The sequence below is a fragment of the Callorhinus ursinus genome, unplaced genomic scaffold (genome assembly GCF_003265705.2).
Source record: "Callorhinus ursinus isolate GAN/ISIS: 27379988/994484 unplaced genomic scaffold, GSC_fseal_2.0 scaffold18, whole genome shotgun sequence".
Classification (NCBI taxonomy): Eukaryota; Metazoa; Chordata; class Mammalia; order Carnivora; family Otariidae; genus Callorhinus; species Callorhinus ursinus.
In genome coordinates this window covers 13,572,002-13,587,387 of record NW_027397080.1, presented here as the reverse complement: position 1 = coordinate 13,587,387, position 15,386 = coordinate 13,572,002, and the positions used below count along the sequence as shown (strand labels likewise).

The window sequence follows — 15,386 nt, the reverse complement described above, 5'->3', positions numbered from 1 at the left end:
CCCTGCTTATGCTCTCTGTCAAATAAATAAAATCTTTAAAAAGAAAGAAACACAGATTTCATTAAGTCAAAATTAATTGGAACATATGTTTTGTTTCCCTGTTTTAAGCTTCCAAGATACAAATAAGTCAAATTACATCACTGCCCAATACTGCTCTGACATTTCTGATTTGGTATTTTCTGCCCCTGTGGGCCTATTAGCCAAGATCAAGCAGCTCTGTTTATAAGGTTACCCACTGTGAAATACTACATCTGGATGTAAAATAAACATGCTGCTTAGAGAACCCAGGTTACAGTAGGAGCTATTTTTTTTTTTATAATAAGCAAAGGGGTAAAAACCTTTTAACTCCTCAGAACCTGAAGGGTCTAAGAACCATAGCTCCAAGTTAGAGAGTAGGGAGCCCCCAAAACCACTTGACTAGTGTTTACAAAGTGGGGTGGTCTTGGGCATTTACAGAAGAGAATGGAAGAGACAACAACACAATAGAGACTTAACCTATGCCCTAATGTCCTCACCTGCGAATGGGTATGATAAGGGTGAGGATGTTGCCACATCGATGGGGAAAGGCTGGATTGTAACCTGCAATGACAATCTCAAGGCTCTGCCACATGTCAACATTAAAACCTTCAGCTGTGCACAGACTGCTGTTACCATAAATATTTATAAAATCCTCTTCAATTTTCTCAACTAGCATTTCTACTACTCTCCCTGGTCACATGGCCTCTGACTGCAGTTAGGAAAATACCCCCCGGGGATGCATCATCAATGGAGCTTCGCTCATCAGGATGCCTGCTCCAATTCCTGTGTGATGCACACTCCACAAGCATATGCAGTTTCATAGTTTGGGTGGTTAACATTTCTGGTTCTGTGTGAAAGCCCTGAAGTCTTTTTCAGTCTGGCTCAGCTGATGGGTAGGTACAAAGAGCAACACTCTCATCACCAAACTATGATTTCAGTGAGGACAAGTGTGTTGTCCCTAAGACAGTTCTTTGTTTTAAATAACATTGAGTAAGTCAGCATTGAAAAGATAATTCAAGATAGTGTGAGCATTGTACACTATAGGGAAGTGCATGCATGGACTCTGAGATAAACCTGGTTCAAACCCCAACTCTGTAATATTTAAGTAGTGTCACCTCAAAAAAGACAGCTCTCTGAGTTCCAAATTCTGTAAAATCAACATCCAGAGCACCTAGATGGCTCTTTCGGTTAAGCATCCGACTCCTGGTTTCAGCTCAGGTTGTGATCTCAGGGTCATGGGATCGAGCCCTACATCGGACTCCATTCTCAGCGTGAAGCCCGCTTGAGATTCTCCGCCCCCCCCCCCGCTGCTACCCCCGCTCACACACATGCACTTTCACTCTCTCTCTCTCTCTCTGAAATTAAATAAATAAATAAAACTTTAAAAAAAAATCATCCAACAACTCATGAAAGAAAAGCACTCAGCACAGTGCTTGGCAAATAGTTAATAAGGGCTGAATCAATACTAAAGATGGTTAGCAAAGATCATTCTGCTAGGAAGAGCTTTCTATTTCCCTCAAAGGCAAGGGGGACAGAGGAACTATATACTACATACCCTCCCATCATAACGCATGCCAAAATGTGAACAATGCTAAAGAAAATAGTAAGAAATTCTATACTGCATCTGAGTTCACAATGGCAAATCACATGCTATATAATAGTAAGTAAAATCTTACAATAATAATATTTAATTATGATTAACATGACTTGGAGGGATCTGTTCCCAGAGAATTTTTACTTTGGAAGACGCTGACTTTGTCCTAACGTTGAATTCAATCTATCATACATGTGTGAGTCCATTATGGTGCCAGCAACTGTGCTCCCGGGTCAAGTAACAGAAAGGCCTGCTTTTGAAAAAGTTCAATCTCAAGGGGAAACAAACCACTCATGTATACATCCACAAGCAAATAAATACAAAGTAAAAGTAAGTAACAGAGAAAGAACAGGGGAGTCAACAAAGGAAGGGTTTCTAGGTGGTGACAATGCCAGCTAAGGAGATCCCCAGGAAAAGAATGGAAAGAGTTTACTACAGAGGACTAAAGAGAACACTGTGTCCAAAGACAAAGAGGCCTAAGCCAGTGTGGTGCCTGCAGCAAGCTAAAATCAGTTTAGCACTGCTAGAATGTATGGTGTGAGCCAGTGACAGCCAATCTGGAGGGGGAGAAAGTGGTATACATGTAAAGACATCTATATACAAGTCATCGAGAGATCAGAGTGGGTCCCAATCCTCACTAATCCTCAGTATGCCATGGCAGCTCTTTAAAAATAGTGATCCAAGGAACAGCACACCACCACCCAATTAGGATGGAATAATCAGCCATGTTTGATAACTGCAGTGTGCTATGTTTGGGTGGATAAGACAGAAATTGGTGACGGGCTTCTTCTCTGAGAAAACACCAAATGGCAGATGACACTGGTGCTGCGGGTTTATTAAAGATAATACAGCATGAGGAGGGGGGGAGAAAAAGAGAAAGAAAAGAAACTAGTGATGGTTTAAAGCAGAAAGGCGAAAAGGTAAGATCCATGTTTAAAACAGCTTTCGAGAACACTGGAGGGGAAGGGTAAGGAAATGAGGAATACATAAGTGAGAATAGGTGCCAAAGCCTAGGTAAAGAGTATAAGGACCTGCACTGTGGCAGACTACAGGTAGTAGGAAGACCTAGGAAAGGGGATAAATTCCCCAACTATCTACGAGCAACTTGGTGGTTTCATGGATCACAAATACCCATACAGGACGCAGCTCATGAATTTGTCTTTGGATATGTTCGAGTCTGAGGTTACAGCTAAGGAGAGCTATCCAGCTGGCAGGGAGAGGGCACTGGAAACCAGGAGAAAAATCTCCACTGGAGACCTGGATTCAGGACAGAGTACAAAGAATGCATGCCAGCCCCCACGACTTTTTAGCAGGGGATAAAGTCCCGCATGCAGAAGAACACCTCACCTAGTGTCGCCGCTGCAGCCAGTCCAGCTGTGTAGGGGTCCGTCCCCGGGGGAGCAGCGCTGATGATGTATGGATTGGGGACAAACGCAGCGGGCGCTAAACCTGCTGAAAACACACCTGTCAGTAAAAACAAACCCAACTAGAACTGCAGCCCTACCAAATACCTACACAATTGGCTACTCTCTGCAGGTGAGGAAAAAAAGAAAAAAGACAAGACAGGATAGGTTGAGAGGAAAGAGGACTTTTAAAAAGATAAAATAATCCCTATACTAAAAGATCAGGGTGACATTTATCTGTTGTCTTTCTTTTTGTCATTTCTTTTGCTTTTTGTTTTGTTTTTTGTTTATCTTTGCTAACAATTTAAACCGTGAGGCAGTTTTAAATTCAGCACAATTTCTCAAGGACTATTAAAATTATGGCAGGCTAAAATAAAGCAACTTAAAAGACTTTGTAATGGGATGGAAGGAAGAATTTATCTCCATTTAAAACAATTTTCCAGTTTTTCTCAAAGAAAATGTATAGGTATTTATAAACACTAGCATCTTCAATTATAAATTAAACCAGACCTAGGCAAAAGCCATTATGCCTAACCTTAATACATTTAGGTTGGAAGCAAGTCTTTTCTTCCACAGTATACCACAATCTATGATTAGCGATCTCCTTTCTATTGACCCATATCATTTTGACACATCAAAAAAAAAAAAAATTCTACACATACTTGTTTACACACACAGCACTTTGTTTCAAAGAGACCTTAAAAAGGTCCAGGGGGGAAGGTCTAGGCAATAAGACAAAATATGTACACAAAAATATTAACACGTGCTACAGGAAAAGGGCAAAGCTACTTTAAAAACCAGTAATTGAATGAGAATACTTTTTTAGATCCTCAATATATGCAGCCTGGAAAATGGACTTACACATACTACCTGCTACTTAGTAAGATGAGAAGTTGACACATTCACAGTCGAGGCAACCCTAACAAGAGCAAAACTAATCTTATGCCATCGATTTCATCCAACCTTACCAACAGAGTTGATGCTAGTCCCTACCGTAGTTACTTTAAATCCTACAACAGCAGAGGCAGACCAATACCTGGACACTAAGAAATCTTATGAACTGAAGTCTAGAAGGTTGCCAAAAATAAAGAATGTGGCAAAAGATAGTGGGACAAGAGGAAGAGGCCATCTACTCTGAGGGATCTGCCTGGACTTGATTATAACCACTCTGCACTACCGGGTTTCGTGGCAGCTGGCGCGCTCAGCGCGGTGGCCACGGCGACCCCGCGGGGCACGCGGCGCACACTCACGCACTTACCGATGTGAGGCTGATGAGCCGCTGCCAGGGCGTACTGCTGCTGCTGGGCAGCTGTCAACTGCTGGACAGCAAGGGCGCTAGGCCTTTGGAACAGCTGAAGTAGGAAAAAGACGTGATGAGGTTAGAGAAACTGTCTCGTGAAATAATTTTAAAACCTCTCTGAACAGAAATTTCTACAAACCCTTGTTCAGGAATGACATTTTTAAACAAAAATGTTCTCCTGCTCTACTCCATTTTGATGGTACTGTGAAACTTCACAGTAAGGTTTTCCCTCTCCTTCTTTACCTCAAGTTGGTGCACCCGGTCCCCACGTGCTGCCTACTACCCTCACAGGTTAGCCTGATGTCCCCTGAACCACAAGCAATCATACAAATGCTCTAACAGCCGTCAACAGGTCTGAGGGTCCTGCCTGATCCAAAGCACACTCAAAATTAAATCTACTACAAAATGACCTACACCACATTGCCCCTAGTGCTGTTACCTCTCTTCAGCTCTTTCGATAACCCCACAAACACTTTGGAAAGGAAAATGAAAAGTGTTCATTTCGTCCTCTGGCTGCCTCTTCCAGGGAAATGATATTGGATACCTTCCTCAACTAGTGGCTTATCATAATGAATAAATTAGACAGCTGCCAACTTTTGGGAGCCCTCCGGTTTCCTAGGATACCTATTCTTTATGTGTAGGAAATCAAACAACAGAAATACAGCTGCTACTAAAAAAACCTGGATTTTGAGCTCAGACCTAGCACACTTCTGAATTCACAAGACAAGGATAGGAATGCAAAGGTCCTAACACTAAGAATATGCCAAAATTCTATCTTAATACCAGGTCAATCATCCACTCATTCATCCTACAAATATTATGAAACCAGTAATACCTGCTAGGCACTGTGCAAGGGACTAGGGATGCAACACTGCCTAAGATGGGGACACACTACAGCATGAATAGTACTGGTGCAAAGAAAGGGGGTCCTCGATTGCCTTGACATGCCACCTTCCAGGGAGTCATACTGAAAACGTCTTCATTTGCTAAGGTCAGACAGAGCGCTTACTGAAGGCACCGCCCTAGAAAGTACCCTCAGCCTCCCTACCTGCTCTTTCTACAGTTTTCAATAGCTCAGCTGCCATCACTGGAGGATATATAAGACACCACGGATCTTAAATAATAGATTTCCTCATAAAGAGACCTGTTTTAGACATTAAGACATAATGTCATCCCACCAGTTGAGCTTAATTATCGTCAGAGCTGGACTTGTAATGCTATCTTAGGTGGTGGAGAGACTTTATACAAGTAAGCAGATTTTAAATAAAAAGAAAAAAGGTGAATATTTCGAACATACTAACTAACGTCACCTGTTACCTCTCTTTGTAAATATTCATCTTTCTAAAAACCAGAGTAAAATTAGCCTTTGCCTTTATAGTATGAAAGGAAATCAAAGTAACCCTGTACAGATTTCAAAAATACTTTTAGAGTTTTATTTTCAAAGGTCACAGAAAAAAGAAACTTCATTATGATGCTGGTAAAAAGACAAGCACTCCTTTATGGGCAATGATTAAATATCAAGTCTTCAAAAGCAATACTGGGACTTATAGACAAACCTATCAAAACAACTTTTTGCTCCAGGAAGGGAGCCAATCAGTACTATTGGGTAACTGTGATCTTGTGATTTTTCCAAGTTGTTTTTCACGTGTCTGTCTTACCTAAAGGACAGTGTCCCACAGTATTCCTACCAACAGGAAGCAGCTCACCCAAGAGGGGCAGCCAGGAGGGAGAAAACATTACATTAAAATAGTGGAAAGTTCTGTTTTTTCCAACGTTGTAAAAATACCTCATAGTTTCACTAGGTATCTACTGTGTCTTCAGTGGGTCTCTGGAATTTTCCTAGCCTCAAACCTTTTGAAATATTTTACATCTCAGACACTGCTCATGCTAGCCTCTTCCCTCCACACTTCTTTGCCCTGCTACAAACAAAATAATTCATTCAACATTTTTTGAGCATTAGCGAGGCGCCATGACATGGAACCAGGGAAATAAAGATGGTGTGTTCAGAATAGAACTCTTGAAGTGATCTTATTAACCAAAAACAGTACTCACTGTCATGCCATCCGACTTAGCCCCACTTCACAGATTTTTAACATGGCATATAACTCCTTAAATATATGTGTACTACACCCATATATATCCAGTGTGTGTTAATGCCAACCATTCTGCACAACATTAGTTTGTGGTTCTTAGCACCACTTCACCAACCACACTTTGAGAAGTAGAAACTATTACTTTTAACTAAAAACACACAGGTCCTACGAGAGCTCCCACACATTCTGTGTTTGAGAGTTGATTGATACTGCAGTGATTATGGTGAATAGAGAAGGGGCTGTTTTCTTGAGTGCATTTTGCAGTAAACAATTAACAAAAGTAAATTATCATCTACAGCAAGCAGATTTGATTATAGCATAGATTACAGCAATTCTGGCACATTCTCTTTATGTAAATGGTCCAATATTAACTGGAAATACAGGGTATTCAAAACAAAATTGGGTAATCGGCAAGTAATGGATTCCAAAGGATCCTGAAAAACTCATACAAATGCCATCTGCTGGGCAAAGCACTGAGCTCTGTTAACATTTTCATCATTTTCTAAAGCAAGCCAAAGGTAACTGAGAAACAATACTGTGAGATTTGGAGAGAACACTGGTTTTAAGGGTGGTATAATGATAAATGTGCCACTACTGATTACAATGCACTTGGGTTGAATTCTTAAGTTGTTCAAGAGACTGAATGCAAGGGAAAATATATCAACTATTTCAAGCTCATCAAGGTTCCTAATAAGAAACACTGAAGGCATAATCTGGGAACTACACAAGCAAGCTGATTTGACTCCCTTCTCTGTCACTACATGACTTTACAAAAGACAGCCTGCAAAAACACCCAGTATAGTGCTAAGTGATAAAGACAGCTACCAGTGTTATTATGTTGTTATCAATAATACTTGTTGGCATAAAAACAGTTGCTGAATTTTCAGAATGTGGAATTATACCTAAATATGGAGCTGATGTATGTGACAGACTATCCCCCTCCCCCACCAAAATAAAATGTCCCACCAGCCATGGCTTCTGACCAATTTTTAAGGCTATATACACAGTGGACAGGGGATAAGAGCACAGACTCTGGGGCCAGAAAGCCTGGATTCATATCTTAGCTCCAACGCAGACTCCGTGACATGGGGCAAAGATAACCTCTGTGACTCACGCTCCTCCTCTCTCGACTAGGGACAATTAAGACATGTCTAACACATAAGGTTGCTGGAAGTATTAAAATTAACACACGTAAAATTCACACACGTAAAACACATGCTAGGAACAGTCCTTTATGTGTTCTTTCTTTTTTTTTTTTTTTAAGATTTTATTTATTTATTTGAGAGAGAGAATGAGAGAGAGAGACAGCATGAGAGGGGGTTGGGTCAGAGGGAGAAGCAGACTCCTGCTGAGCAGGGAGTCCGATGCAGGACTCGATCCCGGGAGTCCAGGATCATGACCTGAGCCGAAGGCAGTCGCTTAACCAACTGAGCCACCCAGGCGCCCTATGTGTGTTCTTTCTGATGAATGGGGGGAGTACCCCCATACAGATACCGCCCTCCTGTGAGTCACCTCTTACAGCTCCTCCCCCAACAAGGCAGCTCAGGATGAGCAAAGCAGAGGGCAAAACTCCTTGCAGTGAATGTTAATGTTAAAAATCCCAGTGAGTTCATGAGTACCAACTGCTGTCAACAGAGCACAAAGGTAATAGGGAAGGAAGAAAAACCTTTTTTGTTTTGTTGTGGAAGAATATCCTTGACCATATAATCCATGAAGAGAAAACCACGAATGCAACTGAATTTGCAGGTGAGACATCCCCACATTATCAAAAGGCTTTGTGTTTCTAGTACTAGGTCCCAAGGACAGAGTCCAGAGCTAGACACCAGAACACAGACGTTCCCACAGCTTGGAGTATATGACCTTCAATAACTTTCTTAGCTTCATGAGGTCTTAATTTTCTTATCTGTAAAAATGTAGTACCTGCCCTATCCCATGGGGATGCTGTAAGGGTTCACAGAGAAAAGATCTTCAAAACACTGAAGGTATTATTACATCTATGGTGGGACTATAATCTTTTTTTAAAAAAAGTTTATCATGGTAACCAGTCTTTAGTACATGAAATATGTGAAAGTCTGCTACTGTCTGAAGCTTCCAGATCAAAGCCCATTTTCGACCAGGTTATTAGAACAACGACAATGTCCTTCTACCAAGTAAATAAGTATCTTTTGAGGAAAATCATAAAATTTCAGCAAAGTCAAAGAACAATAAAGGTAAGCTTCAAGTGACCCAACCGCTAGCGAAAGTCAGCATTTTAACAGTGCCTATACACGACACTGATAAAATAATCTTCCTCTCACTTGTCAATTAAAAGGAAAGCCAAGAGTATTAAAACTGCACAAACTTGGCTTCAGAAGAATGACATCTAATCATTACCACACTTTTAAAAGCATTGTGTGCCACTTCCTCTCCCATCTGTCTAGAGCTGTGAGGGAATGAATCTGTACTTCAATTATGATTTTTGGAGTATTGTTTCTTTGCTAAAATTCATGCTTAACATGTTTCTTTGCTAAAATTCATGCTTAACAAGTGAGAATTTTAGTATATCAGTATGCAATTTTGTACAACATGCTACATTAGGCTATTTTTAGATTAACTGAATTCTAAATAAAGAGCATCAACAATTAATCTGATTAATCTATAAAGATGTAATCCTGGCTTTGATTTCTGCTACATATAATTGTAATATAATGAAATCTAGCAGTAACTTTATAAAATATATTTAGGGAAATATAAATAATTGTATGGCTCTTCATTAAAATAAAGATTGCTCATGTACCATAAAACAAAATGGTTCACATTATCATGAACTGTTCACTGTTTCTAATGCTCACTGTTCACTGTCCAGAATTAAGAAGACAATGAAGGGAAAGTGAGGGAAAGAAGAATACTCCAGAGGTATCAATGGACATTTCAAAGCGCCCTAAATTAGGGGTACTTAAACCCCAGATCTTCATACTTGGGACAGGTAAAAGTATCCTTATTTTCATGAAATTTAGCGTGCCTTCAATTATGATTGTAGGCAACACGCCACATTAACCTTAGCTATACACGTGTGACTTAATCACCAACAGAAGTCACATATGGGGCCTGGGTGGCTCAGTTGGTTAAGCGTCCAACTCTTGATTTCGGTTCAGGTCGTGATCTCAGAGTTGTGAGACCAGCCCTGCATCTGGCTGCAGTGCTGGATGTGGAGCCTGCTTAAGATTCTCTCTCTCCCTCTTCCTCTGCTCCTCCCAGCCCCTCTCAAAAAGTCAGATACATTTTCATGTTCCTTTACAACTATTAGACATCCCAAAGCCATGTTTATCCTCATCATGATCACTAGGTACGCCTACTTCTGCTGCATGCATTGTTTGATAAAGCAGATACATATTCAATTTGTTAAATATTTCTGTAACTATTTCTGTATAACTGGTTCTTTTGTAAACTACTTATACTATACATCATTCACAAAATTCAGCCCATAGATCTCATCAAACTGCTAAGGGGTTCATGGCACAAAAAAAGGAATTCTTGCTTTAAATAAATCTTAGGTTAAATTTATGATAAACATTAACTAGACAAGTAACTTAACTATCCAAAACCCAAAGTATCCCTAAGTACCATTAAGTTTGTAATGAACTAAATGAAAATTACCTTTCCTGTATTTGCAGGCTGCTCTATACTATGTATCTCAATAGAAGTTGATACTAACAGTTTTATGAAACCAAATCAAAATCCTGATAAAAAGGAAATAGGACACAAGAAGGAATTATTTATTTTGTCAATTTCCAAACCAGATACCATCATGAAATCACAAATAAAGCTACCTCATTAACTATAGCAAGTAACTCAAAACTTTTAAAGAGAGAGAGAGAGAGAGAGAAGGATAGCCTTTGATGCCCATTTAAGAAAGCCAATATAAAAAAGCAGAAATGTATAGAAAAACACGCACTACACTAGATCTGTGGTTTAATTCTCACAGTCATTAATAATGTCTGGGTCTCAAGCCTCTGGGACCTGGACTCAATAGCCCAACGCACCAAGCTGCATTTCACTCTAAGTGTGCCTTCTACTGTTGTCAGTCGATGACCACACCATGCTCATTTCTATCTCCACAACTTTATTCTCTTAACTGCAGCAATATACACTGCATCTGTCTTTCAAGGAAGGTGTATACAACCTTGGTCCCCATCAAGCCCTCCCCTGGCCTGAGAGCATTCCTGACCAACCAATTCAGCACTTGGTTCCTCAACTATCCCATTCAATTCCATGTCCGACGGCCTTACTATAAGCACCAGCTCTGTTCACTACCGGCAGAACCAGCTTCCTAGAAGGACATATTCATCAATAATTAACTGATTAATATGGGTAAGTAATGTCTACAGTTGCTACTGAACTAACAGCACAAAAAACCAAACCATGGTAATTAAGTCATCCCTTCTTAGAACTGTCTTGTCACTATCAGGTAGCATGACAAAGTTGCCAAGATCCACAACCCTCCCTGTGCTACCTCAGAGGTCGTTGTTTCCCAACCTCACCCACCACCTAGGATGACTACTATGTTATCTACCGAATGTGCACCTCTTAAGTTCTCATAGTAAGCCTTTAAGTTTTACTATTTCCTCCAGTGGAATTTTCACTCTTTTCCTGATATAAACAAGTCTTACAAGGCACAGCTCAAGATCTACCTCTTCCAAAAATCCTTCCTTCCCCAGAATAGAGTATGCTCTCCCTTGTCTAAGGTTCTAGGACATGGGCATGTCCTAGACTTGTCTCCAAGGACGTCCTTGCACTACTGAAATGACCAAATGAGTCACAATACCTAAACCACGAGCTATGGGAGGGGGAACCATAGTTCATTCATGAAGATATGCCAAGCTACAGGTGAGAACAAAAAATGCAAACACAAAGTTATAATCCACGGTCCACAAATCTGTGATCTCCCTGAAATTACCAACAAAATTGGATTTCGAACGAATTATGTAGTTGTTTTTTTTTTTATCAGAGGGCTGTGACCCTAAAAAGGAGGTAATTTCCTGGATATTGTGCAGGTCTAGTTACAAACATGAGCACAAGCTTAGTGGGCTAGATCTAAAGGACTTACATAGTAGAATACAAGCTAGGCCTCAAAGAGTGGCCTCCAGACCTCTTAGAAGGCTAGTTCCAAATTTCAGTTTGGGGAAGTGTATTTAATAATGGGGGATATTCTGAGATACTGTAATAGGAATATGGAAAAAGCTTCCTGAAAATTTGGTCTGCTAAAGCAAAAACAGAAGACACAGAAGAACAAGACCCAGGGCTTACCCTCAAGGAGCTTATAATCTAGCAAGGACTCTTAAACAAGAAATTATACACAAGGCAGAACATGGTGACTCCTTCTCTTAAGGGAAGCACAAAGCACTAGAGTTCAAAGGAGACAGATAATACAACTCATGGAGATCAAGAAAGCTAACAAGTATTGGATCTTCAAGAATGACAATCAATTAAAATAGTAAAAAGGGAAAGGAGAATAAAACATAATGTAGAGCAAAAGAGTAAGGAATATTGGAGGGATAAAAAGTAAGATCAAACACCAATTTCCAGTAGAAAAAGGATCCTACCATCTTAACAGCTACTCCTGCCTCTATTCAGGAGCCGTTGGGAGGTTAAGGGTCTTGAAAATACTTAGAGGAGTCTTGGCCCTATAGTTCCCGGGCATGCTATTAGGGAGCCCACTACATGACCATGTAAAACAATCTACTCAGAAAAGCAAGAATTATGGGCCCACGGGATAAAACAACAATGATCACATCATGTGATGGTGGTCTACCAATGTAACAACACCCCTATGTTACCAACAACCAAGACAATGCATGGGAAGCCAAAAACCAACAATAGTTTAACTTTCAAAACAATAACATTCAGCTTCAAAAATTACTGAAGTAGGATATGTGGTGAAGGCATCCCAGGCTTCATAAATCTGAGTGGGTGTTGTCTTTGATGTAATAATGTTAATTGCTTGTGAGTTTGCCAAAGGACACATCTGTTCAACTTCTAATAATTATCCAGCCTCCCAAAACATTGGTAAAATTAGTTTGAAACAAGAGATCAATACCTCAAAAGAAAATCCCAACTCTGATTATGAAGTAAAGAACAATTCAATGAAAGAGCATCAGATTTTTCTTCACAAAAGGTTGAAGACAAACACTTCTTCAATAACAAGCAAAGGGTCAGACTGGATTAGATGAGGAATGGGAAGCTAAGCACCAAAAATGGCCAGAGTTCTAGGGGCTGCTATGGAAGTTCAGACCACAGAAGACAAAGTAAAAGAAAGAATTCAGATAAAACTTCTTGATATAACCGGTTAAGAATCCTGATTAGAAGTAGCCTACACTCCCTGAGCGTACACAGAGACATCACTTGAGCATCTGACTCTTGATCTCAGCTCAGGTCTTGATCTCACGGTTCTGAGTTCAAGCCCCACACTGGGCTCCACGATGAGTGTGGAGCCTACTTAAAAAAAAAAAGAAGAAGAAGAAGAAGTAGCCTACGCTCACAAACCTCAATTTAGACAGAGAATTACCACCACACTCCTATCCTAAGCTGAGCAAGCTGAAGTCTATGTGGTTAACAGTGTCCCCTACATTTGCTGATGTGGCACAAAGTTAAAGTCTAATCTATCTTCAGCACCTGAGGTAATTTCTGGCTTCACTCAAAACTGCTGTTTTGAGGATTCACTGTGAAAGGGGGCAAAATAAGTGAAAAAAGAGAAAAAGCACAGAAATCATTCTTTCAGAGACATGGCACATCTATTGGGAACCACAGGGAGAGTAGCGGACGCTTACAATTTACTCTCTCTAGAAAAAGAGTTTGTTAATTAAACCTAATAGATCCACTTGATATGACCAGAGCACACATATCACATCATCCCTTAAAGGGATTTCCTTTTGTAAACTTTATTAATGTCATTATTATTGCTATTAATTCTTATTAACTTAAATGGTTAGCTTTATACATCAAAATTCATTTAAAATCAGCTATTTATGACAACAACAAAGGGATAGACCATAAGCCAATTTCCCCCATAGATATAGAATTCCTAACTATCAAAATGAGATTTTAACCTTTCAAGCCTAGAGGTTTGTATTTATGCTCCAGTCCAAAACTAATGAATATCAGAAATTCATGGCCCATCAAAGTGCTTTCGGCCACAAGAGAGAGCTTGTGGTACCTGACAAGATGGGGAAGCTACCTGCCCCCTTTTATAATTCAGACAGCTGGTTTTTTACTTTAAAAACAATTAAACAGAAGGATCAGTAAACCCCAGAGTTAGTCATGCCATGCCTTTAAAACCAAAAGGCACATATATATAATGTCTTCCAAGGATTCATGAAGAAAAGAAAGAGCCACATAATTTCACTGTAGATTTTTACAGGAGTGATTTGTGTTTTTCCCCTAATCATATTTTAACTCTTCGGAAAGATAGCAGGTATGTTTGTTATCTATAGTTACTCACTTAATTAAAAGATATGACTAACAAGACAAGCTCACACTGGACTCCTGCCAGCAGTAGGTAACAGAGTTTACTATTTTAAAAACAAAACCAACCAACAGCATCACAATCTTATTAATCTTCAGAGAGATCAATTTAGCATCCAAGAAGATTGTGTCACAAGCAGTAACACGACCTCACCCACTCCCCAGGCCCTGGGGTGACAGAGGAGCCAAAGGAAGCACACTTCGAGCAGAGTGATCTCTTGCCCATAATCTCAGCATGGGAATCAGCCTCTGGAGGGGAAGGTATAGAGGTTTTGTATGCCCACATCACAGTCGGGTTAAGAAGGGCTGGCTACAGCTTAAAATAATGCCACCCTCCTCCCATCCCCCCATTCTTAGTCACTTGAATCATGTGCTGGCTGGAGGAGAGTAAAGAGAGTGACAGAGAGACACACACAGTACCTGTTGTTGAGAATTGTAGTCAAAAAGTCCCACAGTTGCTGCTGCTGAGTCCACAGGTACCTGCGTGCCTGAATAATCAAACTGAAGAGGCTCCATGCCCACATGTTCCATGGGGTCCAAGGGGACACTCTGGGACTCCATGTTGGAGAAATCCTCCACAGGCTTGGCACCATTGGTGCTGGTCAGCTGGGCTAAGCCCTCAGAACCATTCTGGTTTGGACCCAGAAGATCCACTTCATTAGCAGAGTTCTGGCAATTACCAGGGGTACGGCTAAACAGAGAAAGTAAAGGGCATTAAACCTTATTTTGCGCGGGGAGGGACACTACAGCAACCCAAGTTTAAGGACGATGTCCTTGAACATAGTTTATCATCAACAGTACTTAAAACTATTTCTACAAAACAACCAGAGACACTTTACGGTGCTTACATGTTATATCCTATAAAACAACTCTTCTATTGCTTGCCTTCCCGCCACAACCCACCCTGTAAATTCACATTAACTAGTATTAATTTACAATTCCTTTAACCAAAGGGCCCAGATTTGAGGAACAATGAATGCACTGGAAAAAACACTGCCTGTGGCAACCATGAAAACAAGATTCCCAAAATGCAGGTAGTAAATTACGCCCCCACCCCCGCCCCAAGTTAACACCTACTCTTTAAGCAGAGAGCCAATGGAAAAAGTAGTTTCTAGGGGGAAATTCCATATATGAGAATGATTCTATTTTTTCAAAAATTTTTTATAGGTAAAAAAAATTTTAAGTATTATCTTGGTACTACCAGTCAGTGCTAAACCTGTCTCCCTTTTCCCCTTCTAAGAAACCAGAAGCAAACCATTACAAAACAGTACAAAATAAATTCATTATCTAGGATATGCCCCTGCTGAGGAGAGAGCTCTAAGAATTAAAAGTAGCGTGAGACTATCATTTATCATCCAAACCAGGATATTCCTAAGAGCAAAAAAGGGGCACTATGAACAAAATATCCTAGGACATGGCAGAAATGAGTACTGTCTCAGGTGACCAGGGATATAGGATCACCCTATGCAAAAGGACTG

At 40.3% G+C, this 15,386-nt stretch overlaps 1 protein-coding gene across 12 annotated transcripts in view; it reads right to left on the bottom strand.

The window, feature by feature from the left end:
• PUM1 (pumilio RNA binding family member 1) overlaps nucleotides 1–15,386 on the bottom strand; it is a 138,338-nt gene that overhangs the window by 44,036 nt on the left and 78,916 nt on the right. For 7 of the 12 annotated variants that reach the window (XM_073903044.1, XM_073903046.1, XM_073903050.1 and 4 more), the window contains 3 exons: nucleotides 14,329–14,599; nucleotides 4,274–4,367; nucleotides 2,960–3,076 (listed from right to left, as the gene is read on the bottom strand). In XM_073903044.1, the coding sequence (XP_073759145.1) occupies nucleotides 2,960–3,076; nucleotides 4,274–4,367; nucleotides 14,329–14,599 (482 nt within the window). The remainder of the gene's footprint in view (nucleotides 1–2,959; nucleotides 3,077–4,273; nucleotides 4,368–14,328; nucleotides 14,600–15,386) is intronic. The other 5 variants (XM_025856986.2, XM_025856990.2, XM_025856995.2 and 2 more) reach the window with 3 other exon arrangements.